We start from the raw sequence: 14,672 nt of genomic DNA, 5'->3' as shown, positions 1-14,672 counted from the left end.
GCCACCTGCTGTGAAGAAGTGTCTTATTGAAAAAGACCCTGATCCTGGGAAAGATTGAAGGTGGGAGGTGAATGGGATGACAGAGGATGAGATGGTTGGATGGCATCACTGACTTATGGCCATGAGTTGAGCAAGCTCCAGGAGTTGGTAATGGATAGGGAGGCCTGGCATGTTGCAATCTATGGAGTCACAAAGAGTTGGACATGACTGAGCAACTGAACTGAATTGAGACATGCTGAGTCCGAGGACACAGGTAAGTAAGCCATGTCAATTCCTGGCCCGCAAAAAGTGTGAGATACTAGGTGTTTGCTGACTTAAGCTGCCAAGTTGAGCGCTAATTTGTTGCATAGCAACATGTAACTAATGCAAGGCTTCCCTTCAGAGTCAGAAGACAGCAGGTGAACAAGCTGGAGGTGTATACGTGAGCCTTCACTGCTTCATCCAGACGAGACTTCTTGCTTTGTGATCAGGTCTGCTGCCTGGCCCCACCTGAAACTGTGACCTAAACCACCTCTCTCTGTCTCATCAGTTCTTACCCAGTGTCCCAGGTTCCTGCCATCCTGTCAGGAACTGAGAAGTGAGTTTACTGTGACTACGAATCAGTTCCATTAGCTCTGAATTCGGGTCAGAAGTGAGAATCTTTCTTCTAACTTAATGAGATGTGATCACTGGGGCAGCATTCACACTGCTCAGGTCTATACCCTGCCCCATGTGCTCTCACTCTGAAAACACAAGTGGTGAATCAAACAGGGAGCATCTGGGGAAATGCTGAACTCGAGAAGATCCTGATGTATCAGAAGGTTCAGTCTGGGGACAATCACAAAATACCACAGACTGACTGGTTAAACAACAGAAGTTATTTATCTTATCAGAGTTCAGAAGGTTGAGAAGATCACTTATCCAGGGATCTTCCCGAACGTAACACCCAGGAGCTGATTGGCCATGGCAGCTAAGGACCTAGTGCAGCCGTCCCCAAGGCTCCCCTGTCCTACTACCCCAGAGCTGGCATGGTTCATTTTTATGACCCAATCACTTTTATTAGGGAACTTGTGATATCTGATAATTTCTTCCTCAATTTCAGATATTCTGATGGGATTAACATCCTGGACAATTTATCAAACATTCTGTAACAACTGGGAACATGTCTGGCAAACACTGTGACCACCCAATCATATCCTACTTTCCAACTTGTTTCAGATCAAAGACATTTAGACAGGATTGAGCCCTTATTTTGTATCATTTCAGGTTCTATTAACCTCACTATCCTTAGTTTTGTTTTAATTGTCAAACTTTTGCTTTCTGTTTCAACATCCCCAAAGTAGGATGTGAGCTCCGCACCCAGGTGATCAGGTATGATGAGACTATACCCAGCCCAAATCTCCTGTGACCTGGTGACATTCAAATGCACCAATGAAATCCCCTGAAACATTTTCATAGTGTACTTCCCCTGGCCCCAAGTATTGTCACTTGTCCACAGGTCTTCACTCTCTCTTTTGTATCACCACCGCTTCATTGAACCTGTTCTCTTGGCACCCCCCCTCAAGTACCCACCTGATAATAATTTGTCTCTCTGGCATCTGTTAGTACATCAAACTATGTTTTCCTTCACCTCTCCTTTATCCTGTCTGGTAGCCATACTTATCTGACCATCTCATAAAACGAAACAACAAACTACCATAGTGAACCCAATTCATAGAGGTCAAACCAAGCAGCTGTACGTATGTGAAACATCTGAGCTCACCTCTCTGCCATTAACGACACATCACAGACTGGAGGGCCAGGGGACTATGGATACAGAGACTTTTTTCCAGGGCCAAGGAAGTCCTTATGTTCCGTTGAGCACTTAACATTCAAGGAATCACTGTGTGACTGGAGTTTTCACCCAAGAATGTACTAAAGGCTGTGATCCATATTCTCATGCAATTCCCAAAAAGATAATGAAGATTTTCCTGCTGGGGATCCACTCCTAGAGCAGACAGGACTTACCTGAGCAGACTGCTCCAGCATCCCCGTCGTGGGAAAGGCTTTCAGCATGATGGTCTTTAATAGGAGGATAACTACACTCCGTGAGCACTGACTCTGTCCCATTGCAGTAAATATACTGAAACCAAATGGGGCCAATCCCTGGTCCAAAATGAGCCTCTCTGGAAGCATTAATGGCAGCTCCACACTCCAGCTGTCTGCACACCACAGCTGCTGCCTCCAAGCTCCAATTGTGGTCATTCACTGTGCCCCATTCTCCTTGGTACTTCACTTCCACTCTCCCCTCGCAGTGGTGGGCTCCATCCTTCAACCTCACCTCCAGAACTACAGAGAGACACAGACACAGGAGAGATTTTAGGAGACCATGCAGTAGTATACAAATAAGTATTAAAAAGTGGAATCTCTAATTTCTAAAAAAAAAAAAAAAAAAAAAAAACCAAAACCAGAAAAACCCTCTGTTTAGCATTTCTTGACTTCTGTGGTGGAAACATTCCCACATGGCCAACTCTAAGCTCCCAATGTGCCATCACTGAACCTGGAGCAGGAATGGAGGCATCAGGTATTTCTCATGAGCCTGTAGAACCAGCTCTGGAGACACCACTGAGGACACGCCTTTGGAGACTCTGGATGCTGCCCTCCCTGTAGATGTGCCCAAGGCTTCTAGGGCCCAGCTTCCCCATCTCAGCTACAGCCCATGGCCCGGGATCCAGGGAGGAATTCTCCCTCTCCTTCCCCATCCATAGGGAGCATCTCATCAAGCTCAGGAACAGAGGGCTCAGCCAACAAGCTCTGAAATGTTCGGGTTATTCCTGCCACCTGGTGTTCACATCCTGGTGTAATCCCCACAGTCAAATGTACCTAATAGCATGCAACTAGCAAATGGGCTTTGGCAAAAGTGATGAGAAGTCGCTTAAGAGATTAGACTTCAAGACGACTCTGGTTTCCCCTGTTGACCTGTTTTGCTCTCTCTCTTGCTCTGATGAAGCCAGCTGCCATGTCGTGAGCTGCATGTGAAGAGACCTTCATGACAGAGAATGGAGACAGGCCTCTGGCCAACAAACAACCAGGGACTTGGACTCTCAGTTCAACAGTCCATCAAGGTCTGAATACTACCAACATTTAGGAGAGTGTTTTGGACTAGAGAGTTGGACTGTGAAGAAGCTGATCACCGAAGAATTGATGCTTTTGAACTGTGGTATTGGAGAAAACTCTTGAGAGTCCCTTGGACTGAAAGAAGATCCAATCAGTCCATTCTAATGGAGATCAGTCCTGGGTGTTCTTTGGAAGGACTGATGCTAAAGCTGAAACTGCAGTACTTTGGCCCCCTCATGAGAAGAGTTGACTCATTGGAAAAGTCCCTGATACTGGGAGGGATTGAGGGTAGGAGGAGAAGGGGATGACAGAGGATGAGATGGCTGGATGGCATCACCAACTCGATGCACTTGAGTTTGTGTGAACTCTGGGAGTTGGTGATGGACTGGGAGGCTTGGCATGCTGCAATTCATGGGGTCGCAAAGAGTCGGACGTGACTGAGCGACTGAACTGAACTGAACTGAACTTTGGACGCTATCCACCCCTGGTTGAACTTTCAGATGATTGCATCCATGTGAGACATCAGGAGTCAGAGGACCAGGTAAGCCATGCCCATTCCTGACCCACAGAAAGTGTGAGATACTAGGTGTTTGCTGACTTAAGCTGCCAAGTTTAGCACTAATTGGTTGTACAAGAGTACATAATGAATACAGGGCTTTCTTTCAGAGTCAGAAGATGGGAGTGAACAAGCTGGAAGTGTATACGTGGGCCCTCACTGCTTCATCCAGATGAGACTTCCTGTGTGATCAGGTCCGCTGCCTGGTCCTACCTGGAACTGGGACCCAAACCACTTCTCTCTGTCTCATCAGGTCTCATCCAGTGTCCCAGGCTCCTGCTTACCTGTCAGAAACTGAGAAGTGAGTTTACTGAGACCTTGAATCCACTCCATTAGCTTTCAATTTGAGTCAGAAGATAAAAATTTTCATAATCTGATGAGACATGTTCCCTAGGCCACCATTCACACTGTTCAGGTCTACGCCCCGGCCATGTGCTTTCACTTTAGTAACAGAAATGGTGTATCACAGAGGGAACATCTGGGGAAATGCTGAACTGGAGAAGATGTTGGTGTGTAGGCAGCTCATGCAGGTGATGACAAGAAGATACCACAGCTTGGCTGATTAAACAGTAGAAATGTTTTTATCTTATCATAGTTCTGGAGGTTGGGAAGTCCAAGATCAAGGTGCTGGCAAGTGGTGTCATTCTGAGTACTCATCTCTTGGCTTACTGACCATGACTCCTCATTGTATGTTCAGGTGACCCTTCCTAGGACATGGGCACCCAGAGAGAGGGAGGGTGATGTATCTCTCTCTTCTTATAATTCTTCCATTGGATTAGGGTCATGGACTTCTCCAGTGACTCACCAGTAAAGAGTCCGCGTGCAGTGCATGAGCCGCAGGAAACACAGTTTTGATCCCTGGGTTAGGAGGATCCCCTGGAGGAGGAAATGACAATCCACTCCAGTATTCTTGCCTGGAGAATCCCATGGACAGAGGAGCCTGGTGGCTACAGTTTGTAGGGTTGCAAAGAGTTGGACATGACTGAAGCAACTTAGAACGCACGCCCATTCATATATTTAACCTCAGTTACCTTCTAAAGGCCCTGTCTCCAACATTGTCATAACTGGGGCTAGAGCTTTAAGATACACATTTTGGGGGGGCACAGTTTTGTCCATAGACCTGGGGAAGCTCATTCTAGGAAGGAAATACAGATACATGGGGAAGATGTAAAGGTGACAGTAGACACAAGGAGTCATCCTGAGATGTTTACTCAGAGGTTTTTTTAAGAAATCTGACATTGAGGTGATAATAAAGAATTTAAATAGAATCCTAAATGTACACAAGAAACTACTTTCATTAATACTACAATTATCTCTTGGAAGGCATGTCCTGTGCTGTAAATGCAGAAAACAGTAAGACCATGTTCCTGCCTTCATGTACCTTTTATCAAGTCAATGACACAAACAAACAAGCAGATTGCTTCATTACTGTGATAAGTTCCAGGAAATCCTGTCAGTAAATGTAGGTGTGCTCATTGAGGGTATCTTGTCTGTTGAAAATAAAATGGAATAAATTCACCAAGAATTATCTGAAAAGCATTCGGTTCAGTTCAGTTGCTCAGTCGTGTCCAACTCTTTATGACCCCATGAATCGCAGCACTCCAGGCCTCCCTGTCCATCACCAACTACCAGAGTTCACTCAGACTCATGTCCATTGAGTCCGTGATGCCATCCAGCCATCTCATCCTCTGTCGTCCCTTTCTCCTCCTGCCCCCAATCCCTCCCAGCATCACAGTCTTTTCCAATGACTCAACTCTTCTCATGAGGGGTTCAAAGTACTGGAGTTTCAGCTTTAGCATCATTCCTTCCAAAAAATCCAAGGGCTGATCTCCTTCAGAATGGACTGGTTGCATCTCCTTGCAGTCCAAGGGACTCTCAAGAGCCTTCTCCAACACCACAGTTCAAATGCATCAATTCTTTGGCGCTCAGCCTTCTTCACAGTCCAACTCTCACATCCATACATGACCACAGGAAAAACCATAGCCTTGACTAGATGGACCTTAGTCGGCAAAGTAATGTCTCTGCTTTTGAATATGCTATCTAGGTTGATCATAACTTTCCTTCCAAGGAGTAAGCATCTTTTAATTTCATGGCTACAGTCACCATCTGCAGTGATTTTGGAGCCCCCCAAAATATAGTCTGACACTTTTTCTACTGTTTCCCCATCTATTTCCCATGAAGTGATGGGACCGGATGCCATGATCTTCATTTTCTGAATGTTGAGCTTTAAGCCAACTTTTTCACTCTCCTCTTTCACTTTCATCAAGAGGCTTTTTGGTTCTTCTTCACTTTCTGCCATAAGGGTGGTATCATCTGCATATCTGAGGTTATTGATATTTCTCCCGGCAATCTTGATTCCAGCTTGTGTTTCTTCCAGTCCAGCATTTCTCATGATGTACTCTGCATATAAGTTAAATAAGCAGGGTGACAATATACAACCTTGACATACTCCTTTTCCTATTTGAAACCAGTCTGTTGTTCCATGTCCAGTTCCAGCTGTTGCCTCCTGACTTGCATACAGATTTCTCAAGAGGCAGGTGATCTGATATTCTCATCTCTTTCAGGATTTTCCACAGTTTATTGTGATCCACACAGCCAAAGGCTTTGGCATAATCAATAAAGCAGAAATAGATGTTTTTCTGGAAAGCATTAAACACCTCAAAGATAGGAACAAAATGTCTGGCCAAATCTGAAGAAAAAATGGAAAGTCACTGAGATCCAGGAGCATGGAATGTGGTTTTGCCCTGAGGACACTAGACCATTCAGGAAAATGTTTGGCTTTTTTATCACTCATGATGTTGAGTAGGTAGAATCAAATCCCACACTTACACCCAGATGAGAATCCAGCAGAAGGCATTCTCTGTAGTAAGCCAGACACCAGTTGAAACAGGCAGGTTTAGCATAGAATATGATTCAGAGTTTGAATCTCTGGACTGTCCTGGTAATATCCATTTTTGCATTTGTATGAATGTGGTCCACTAATGATAACACCACAAAATCATGACAGAAAACATGTGAATCCCTTTCTGGAGTAAATTACCTTCTTCCTAGGTCTCAGTTATCCCTATAAATTTATAAATAAAGGAATCTGCATATTGTGTTAAAAAAAAAAGAACACAAAGAAACCAAGGTCTATGAACACAAACCAACAGAAACTACTGAAGCAGACACAGAGACTCCTCATATTAGATATACCAGACTCTAGACCATACAACTTTCACATGTACTATATTTAGAGCTTTGCAGGTTGGGCCAGTGGTAAAGAATCTGCCTGTCAATGAAGGAGATATAAAAGACATGGGTTCAATCCCTCGGTCAGAAAGATCCCCAAAGTAAGAAATGGTACAGTATTCTTGCCTGGAAATTTCTATGGACAGAGTAGCCTGACAGGCTATAGTCCATGGGGCTGCAGAGTCAGACAGGACAGAGCAAATGAGCACTGGAAGAAATAAAAATTCACTGCTGAAGAATCTTCAGGGGACTAAAAAATGCATAAGAAATTTAAAACTTAACTGTGTGTATGAAAATGTATTTCTTGATATTAAAAAGTGTGTATTAGGTTACCCCTCTGAAAAAAATAGAAATAATAAGTGAAAAAAGGCTGAAGAAATTACCTGAAAGACTACACAGAAGGACAACAACAACAAAATATGAAAAATACAGGAAAGAAAATCAGAGACAGAAAACAATGAAAAAAGTTTAAAATAGGTTAAACTGAAATACCTAGAGGAAGACAGGAAGAGAGACACATAGAGATGCAATATAGGAAAGAGAATTTAACAGATGCAATAATAGAAAAGTATTGGCTGAGAAATTTCCAGAAATGATGATAGATTTCTGGATGTATAAAAGGTAGAAGAATCAGAGATTAAAAGGCCAACATTGGTTCAATCATAGGAAAAGCAAGAGAGTTCCAGAAAAACATTTACTTCTACTTCATTGACTATGCTAAAGCTTTTGACTGTGTGTATTACAACAAACTGTGGAATTCTTAAAGACATGGGAATAAGAGACCACCTTACCTGCCTCCTGAGAAACCTATTTGCAGGTCAAGAAGCAACAGTTAGAACCAGACTTGGAATAATGGACTAATTTAAAATTGGGAAAGGAGTACATAAAGGCTGTATATTGTCACCCTGCTTATTTAACTTATATGGAGAGTACATCATGTGAAATGCCAGGCTGGATTCAAGATTTCACAAGCTGGAATAAAGACTTCTGGGAGAAACATCAATAACCTCAGACACGCAGATGACACCACCATAAAGGCAGAAAGCAAGGAGGAAAAAGAGTCTCTTGATGAAGGCGAAAGATGAGTGAAAAAGCTGGCTTAAAACTCAAAAATGAACATCATGACCTCTGGTCCCATAACTTTATGGCAAATGGATGGGGAAACAATGCAAACAGTGACAGACTTCATTTGCTTGGATTCCAAAATCACTGCAGATGGTGACTGTAGCCATGAAATTAAAAGATGATTTCTCCTTGGACTTCCCTGGTAGCTCAGACGGTAAAGCGTCTGCCTACAATGCGGGAGACCTGGGTTCAATCCCTGGGTCTGGAAGATCTCCTGGAGAAGGAAATGGCAACCCACTCCAGTATTCTTGCCTGGAAAATCCCATGGATGGAGGAGCCTGGAAGGCTACAGTTCATGGGGTCGCAAAGAGTTGGACATGACTGAGCAACTTCACTTCACTTCCCTTTCTCCTTGGAAGATAACCTATGACCAACCTAGACAGCATAATAAAAAGCAGAGACATTACTTGCTGACAAAGATCCGTTTAGTCAAAGTGATGGTTTTTCCTGTAGTTAAGTATGAATGTGAGCTGGACTGTAAAGAAAGCTGAGTGCTGAAGAATTGATGCTTTTGAACTGTGGTGTTGTAAAAGATTCTTAAGAGTCCCTGGGATTGCAAGAAGATGCAATCAGTCAATCCTAAAGGAAATCAGTCCTGAATATTCATTGGAAGGACTGTCACTGAAGCTGAAGCTCCAATACTTTGGCTACCTGATGTCAAGAACTGACTCATTTGAAAAGACCCTGATGCTGGGAAAGATTGAAGGCAGGAGAAGGGGACAACAGAGGACGAGATGGTTATATGACATCACTGACTTGATAGAAATGAGTCTGAGCAAAATTCTAGGAGTTGGTGATGGACAGGGAAGCCTAGCAAGCTGCAGTTCATGGAGTCACAAAGAGTCAGAAATGCCTGAATGACTGAACTGAACTGAACATTCAAGAACTCACTCTGTGAGTCGAATGCTAAGCTAAGTATGCTCTAAAGGCTGTGATCCATATGCTCATAGTTTCTCTGGGAATAAAATTCAAAGTTTTCCTGCTAGAAATACCCTCACAGACCAGACAGTACTTACCTGAGCAGACTGCTCCAGCATCCTTGTCATGGGAATGGCCCTCAGGACGATGGTCTTTAACAGTAGGATAACTACACTCTGTGATAGCTGACTCTGGCCCTTTGCAGTATATATAATGAAACCAAATGGGTCCAATTCCTGGTCCAAATTTAGCCCCTTTGGGAGCATCAACAGCAGCTCCACACTTCAGCTGTCTGCACACCACAGCTGCCTCCTCAATGCTCCAGTTCAGATCATTCACTGTGCCCCATTCTCCTTGGTGCTTCACTTCCAACCTTCCCTCACAGTGGTGGGCTCCATCCTTCAGCCTCAGCTCCAGATCTGCCAGAAATACCCAGACATAGGAGAGATTTTAGAAGACAGTGCAGTGATATGCTATTAAGTATTTTAAAAAATCTCTGAGAAAAGAAAAATTGCTGTGAATAACATTTGTTGACTCTTATGGTATAAACATTCCCACAAGGCCAACTCTAAGCTCCCAATGTGCCATCACTGAACCTGGAGCATGAAGGGAGGCACCGGGCTTTTCTCACAAGCCTGTAGAACCAGCTCCAGGGACACCACCGAGGACAGACCTCCAGATACTCTGGATGCTACCCTCCCTGTAGATGTGCCCAAGGCTACTAGGGCCCAGCTCCCCCATCTCAGTTACAGCTCATGGCCCAGGACCAGGAAGAAATCCTCCTCCTCTTTCCCTGTCCATAGTAACCATCTCATCCTGCTTATGAAGAGAGGGCTGGGGCAATAGGCTCCAAAGTGTCCCGATTATTCCTGTCACTTGGTGTTCACATCCTTGTGTGATTCCCCACACTCAAATGTACCTAGTAATGTGCGTCTAACAAATGTAATTGGCAAAAGTGATGAGATATCACTTAGATTAGCTTTTAAGATGACCATGGTTTCCTCTTGTTGAGCTATCTTTCTGTCTCTCTCATTCTGATGAAGCCAGCTCTCACAATGTGTCCTACTCACAGGGAGACCCTCATGACAAGGGATGGAGGCAGGCCTCTATCCAACAGTCAGCCAGGGACTGAGACTCTCAGTTCAACAGTCTACCAAGGTCTGAAGGCTGCCAGCACCCAGCTGAGTATGTTGGACGAGATCCTCCTCTGGTTGAACCTTCAGATGATTGCATCCATGGGAGACATCATGTCAGAGGACCCAGTGCCATGTCCACTCCTGACCCCCAGAAAGTATGAGATGCTAAGTATTTGCTGACTTAAGCTGCCAACTTCAGGACTGATTTGTTGCACAACAACACATAACTAATCCAGGGCTCCCCTCCAGAGTCAGAAGACAGCGGGTGAACAAGTTGGAGGTTATACATGAGCTTTACCTTCTTCATCCAGATGAGATTTCTTCTTGTGCAACCAGATCTGCTATCTGGTTCCACCTGCAGCTGGGACTCAAACCACCTCTGTCACATCAGGTTCTCACCCAGTGTCCAGGGTCCTGCTTTCCAATGAGACCTTGAATCAGCTTTGAATTCAGGCCATATACTAAGAATTTTTCTTATAATCCAAAGAGACAGGGTCCCTGGGGCACCATTCACACCGTTCAGGTCTACACTCCCCCCAAGTGCTCTCTACTCTGGAAATAGAAGTGGTGCCTCACAGAGGGAACATCTGTGGAAATGCTAAACTGGAGAAGATCCTGGTGTGTAGTTGGGTCAGGCAGGTGACCTCAAGAAGATACCACAGCTTTGGCTGATTAAACAACAGAAATGCATTTTTCTTATCAGAGTTCTGGGGGCTGGTAAGTCCCAAATCAAGGTGCTGGCAAGCTGTGTTCATTCTGACTTCTCTGATCTTGCTGTGCAGTTTGCATCCTTCATTGTGTGCTCACCCAGCCTTTCCTAGGACATGTGCACAGGAAGACAAGAAAGGTGATCCCTCTCTTCAAGTGCTTATAGTATCACCTGCAGTGTTAGAGCTACATGCATATAATCTTGTGGGTGCGTACTTAGTTGCTCAGTCATGTCCAGTTCTTTGCGTCCCCAAGGACTGTAGCCCACTAGGCACCTCTGTCCACAGGGTTATTCAGGCAAGTACACTGGAGTGAGTAGCCATACCCTTATCCAGGGGATCTTCCTGACCCAGGCATCGAGACCCAGTCTCCTGCACTGCAGGAAGCTTCTTTACCATTTGAGCCCCTAGGGAAGCCCCACTGTAATCTTCAGTTCAGTTCAGTTCAGTTCAGTTCAGTTGCTCAGTCATCTCCGACCCTTTGTGACCCCATGGACCTCAGCATGCAAGGCCTCCCTGTCTATCACCAGCTCCTGGAGTTCACTCAAACTCATGTCCATTGAGTCAGTGATACCATCCAGCCATGTCATCCTCTGTCGTCCCCTTCTCCTCCTGCCCCCAATCCCTCCCAACATCAGGGTCTTTTCCAATGAGTCAACTCTTCGCATGAGGTGGCCAAAGGATTGGAGTTTCAGCTTTAGCATCAGTTCTTCCAATGAACACCCAGGACTGGTCTCCTTTAGAATGGACAGGTTGAATCTCCTTGCAGTCCAAGGGACTCTCAAGAGTCTTCTCCAACACCACCATTCAAAAGCATCAGTTTTTCAGTGCTCAGCGTTCTTCACAGTCCAACTCTCACATCCATGCGACTACTGGAAAAACCATTGACTAGACGGACCTTAGTTGGCAAAGTAATGTCTCTGCTTTTGAATATGCTATCTAGGTTGGTCATAACTTTCCTTCCAAGGAGTAAGCATCTTTTAATTTCATGGCTATAGTCACCATCTGCAGTGATTTCGGAGCCCCCCAAAATAAAGTCTGACACTGTTTCCACTGTTTCCCCATCTATTTCCCATGAAGTGATGGGACCAGATGCCATGATCTTCGTTTTCTGAATGTTAAGCTTTAAGCCAACTTTTCCACTCTCCTCTTTCACTTTCATCAAGAGGTTTCACTTTCTGCCATAAGGGTGGTGTCATCTGCATATCTGAGGTTATTGATATTTCTCCCGGCAATCTTGATTCCAGCTTGTGCTTCTCCCAGTCTAGCGTTTCTCATGATGTACTCTGCATAGAAGTTAAGTAAGCAGGGTGACAATATGCAGCCTTGACGTACTCCCTTTCCTATTTGGAACCAGTCTGTTGTTCCATGTCCAGTTCTAATTGTGGCTTCGTGACCTGCATATAGGTTTCTCAAGAGACAGGTCAGATGGTCTGGTATTCCCATGTCTTTCAGAATTTTCCACAGTTTATTGTGATCCACACAGTCAAAGGCTTTGGCATAGTCAATAAAGCAGAAATAGATGTTTTTCTGGAACTCTCTTGCTTTTCCAATGATCCAGTGGATGTTGGCAATTTGATCTCTGGTTCCTCTGCCTTTTCTAAAACCAGCTTGATCATCAGGAAGTTCACGGCTCATGTATTGCTGAAGCCTGACTTGGAGAATTTTGAGCATCACTTTACTAGCGTGTGAGATGAGTGCAACTGTGTGGCAGTTTGAGCATTCTTTGGCACTACTTTTCTTTGGGATTCGAATGAAAACTGACCTTTTCCAGTCCTGTGGCCACTGCTGAGTTGTCCAAATTTGCTGACATATTGAGTGCAGCACTTTCACAGCATCACCTTTCAGGATTTGAAATAGCTCAACTGGAGTTCCATCACCTCCACTAGCCTTGTTCATAGTGGTGCTTTCTAAGGCCCACTTGACTTCACATTCCAGGATGTCTGGCTCTAGGTGAATGATCACACCTACAGAAGCTTAAATTTCTCATACATACCTGACACCTAAAATTGAGAGGAATAAACTCCAAAAGTTCAATTTCAACTGAAGTAATGAAAAGGTCAGCTCTTCTAATCTTATCTCTGCTGCATCACCACCACTTTGACTTACCTTCATATCAGTAAAACATTTCCTGAAAATATAGAAAAGAGATAGCAGTAGCAGGAAACTGGTGACAAAGATTAATAGAAGAAAATGGAAAGTGTTCATAAAATCTTGAGAACCTAGGTTAGAGCAATGGTAAATAGGACTTCCCTTGTGGTTCAAATGGTAAAAATCTGCCTGTAGTGCAGGAGACTCGGGTTTGATTCCTGGGTTGAGGATGGAATAGCAACCCACTCCAGTGTTCTTGCCTGGAAAATCCCGTGGACAGAGAAGCCTGGCAGGTTAGAGGCCATGGGGTGACAAAGAGTCAGAACGAACTTGGAGACTAAATCACTGCTGCCGCCAATCAGAGAGTACAAATCACAGTCAAATTTTAAATGCCAGAGCACACCCAATCTGTTTCTTATTAAGTGTGTCCCCACTGGAATTAATATCAAGACACCAATTTTCTAAATATAATATTAGAAGTACCAAAATCACACAAGATTTCGAGAAAACACATTCCCTTTTTATTTAGATGCTGATTCATCAAAAGGTAGGGCCCCCTGTAAGGTTTCACAAGTTCATCTACAATTTGAACCATAATTAAGACATTATGACAATAAGGAATGTTACTGGAAGAGTGACTCATTGGAAAAGACCCTGATGCTGGGAAAGATTGAGGGCAGAAGGAGAAGGAGGCGGCAGAGAGTTAGGTGACTAGATAGCATCATCAACACAATGAATGTGAGTTTGAGCAAATTCTGGGAGATAGTGAAGGACAGGGAAGCCTGGTGTGATGCAACTCATAATATTGCAAAGATTCATACATGACTTAGTGATCGAACACCAACAACTGGAAATGCCCAAAGCCATGTTTTCTTAAAACAATAACTCCAATACAATATTGCAAAGTAATAAACCTCTAATTAAAATAAATAAATTTATATTAAAAAAACAATAACTCCTAACTGAAATTCAAATGCCCCTTAAAATAATTATTTTAATTATAATATTGTAATAAAGAGAGTGAAGGAAAACCTTTGAGGAGATCAACAGATATGTGGCATAGACTGTGGTCGGGATTTCACAGATGTATAGTGATCACCCCACTCATCAAGTTTTACTAACTACATATGGCTTTTTGTATGTCAGTCATACCTCAATAAAGTACTTGTAAAAAAGGAAAGAAGTGCTTCCTATGAGACCTCAAGAATCCCATCAAAGATCTGCTAAAGGTGAGATTGGAAAAGATAATTTTCCAGTTATTTTCCCCAACAAAACACAGAGAGCTGATTGGCTGTGGCTGCTAGGGAGCTACTGCAGATGTCCTCGGGGTGAACCTTTAAACCACATCATCAAGTTGAGTGACCTTTTCCTAAGACTCAACCACGTGTTTTAGGGAACTTGCGATATCTGATAATATCTTCCTCAATTCCAGCTATTCTGCTGGGATTAATGTCCTGAAGAATTCATCAAACATTCTGATAACAACTGGAAACACCTCTGGCAAATACTGTGACCACCCAATCACATTCTAGTTTTAACCTTAGTGCAGGTGAAATACATATAGTCAGGATTGAGCCCTTTTTTTATGTGTCATTTCACGCTTCTTACCCTCACTGCCCTTAGGTTTGCTCCAACTTCAGTGTTGTAAATTTAAAACTTTAGGTTTTTCTGCAGCCTCAACAACCCCACAAATAGGAGGTGACCTCCCCACCCAGGTGAACAGGTGCACCTGCGTAAGATTAGCCCCTGCCACAAATCCCCCTTCTTGCCCTCCCCTGTGACCTAGTGATATTCAAATGCACCCATGAAATCCCCCTTTTCCTAGTATACCTC

The 14,672-nt window shown here is 43.9% G+C and overlaps 1 protein-coding gene across 1 annotated transcript in view; it reads right to left on the bottom strand.

Annotated features, from left to right (window-relative positions):
- The window catches only part of LOC138078777 (antigen WC1.1-like), a 35,148-nt gene that overhangs the window by 10,230 nt on the left and 10,246 nt on the right, over positions 1-14,672 (bottom strand). The window contains exons 3-5 of the mRNA XM_068971522.1: positions 10,849-10,853; positions 9,004-9,316; positions 1,987-2,307 (exon numbers count right to left, since the gene is read on the bottom strand). Coding sequence (XP_068827623.1) covers positions 1,987-2,307; positions 9,004-9,316; positions 10,849-10,853 — 639 coding nt within the window. The remainder of the gene's footprint in view (positions 1-1,986; positions 2,308-9,003; positions 9,317-10,848; positions 10,854-14,672) is intronic.

The sequence above is a fragment of the Capricornis sumatraensis genome, chromosome 4 (genome assembly GCF_032405125.1).
Source record: "Capricornis sumatraensis isolate serow.1 chromosome 4, serow.2, whole genome shotgun sequence".
In the NCBI taxonomy this organism is placed as follows: Eukaryota; Metazoa; Chordata; class Mammalia; order Artiodactyla; family Bovidae; genus Capricornis; species Capricornis sumatraensis.
The sequence above is the reverse complement of the archived record's forward strand: the minus strand, read 5'-3'. Positions and strand labels throughout refer to the sequence as shown.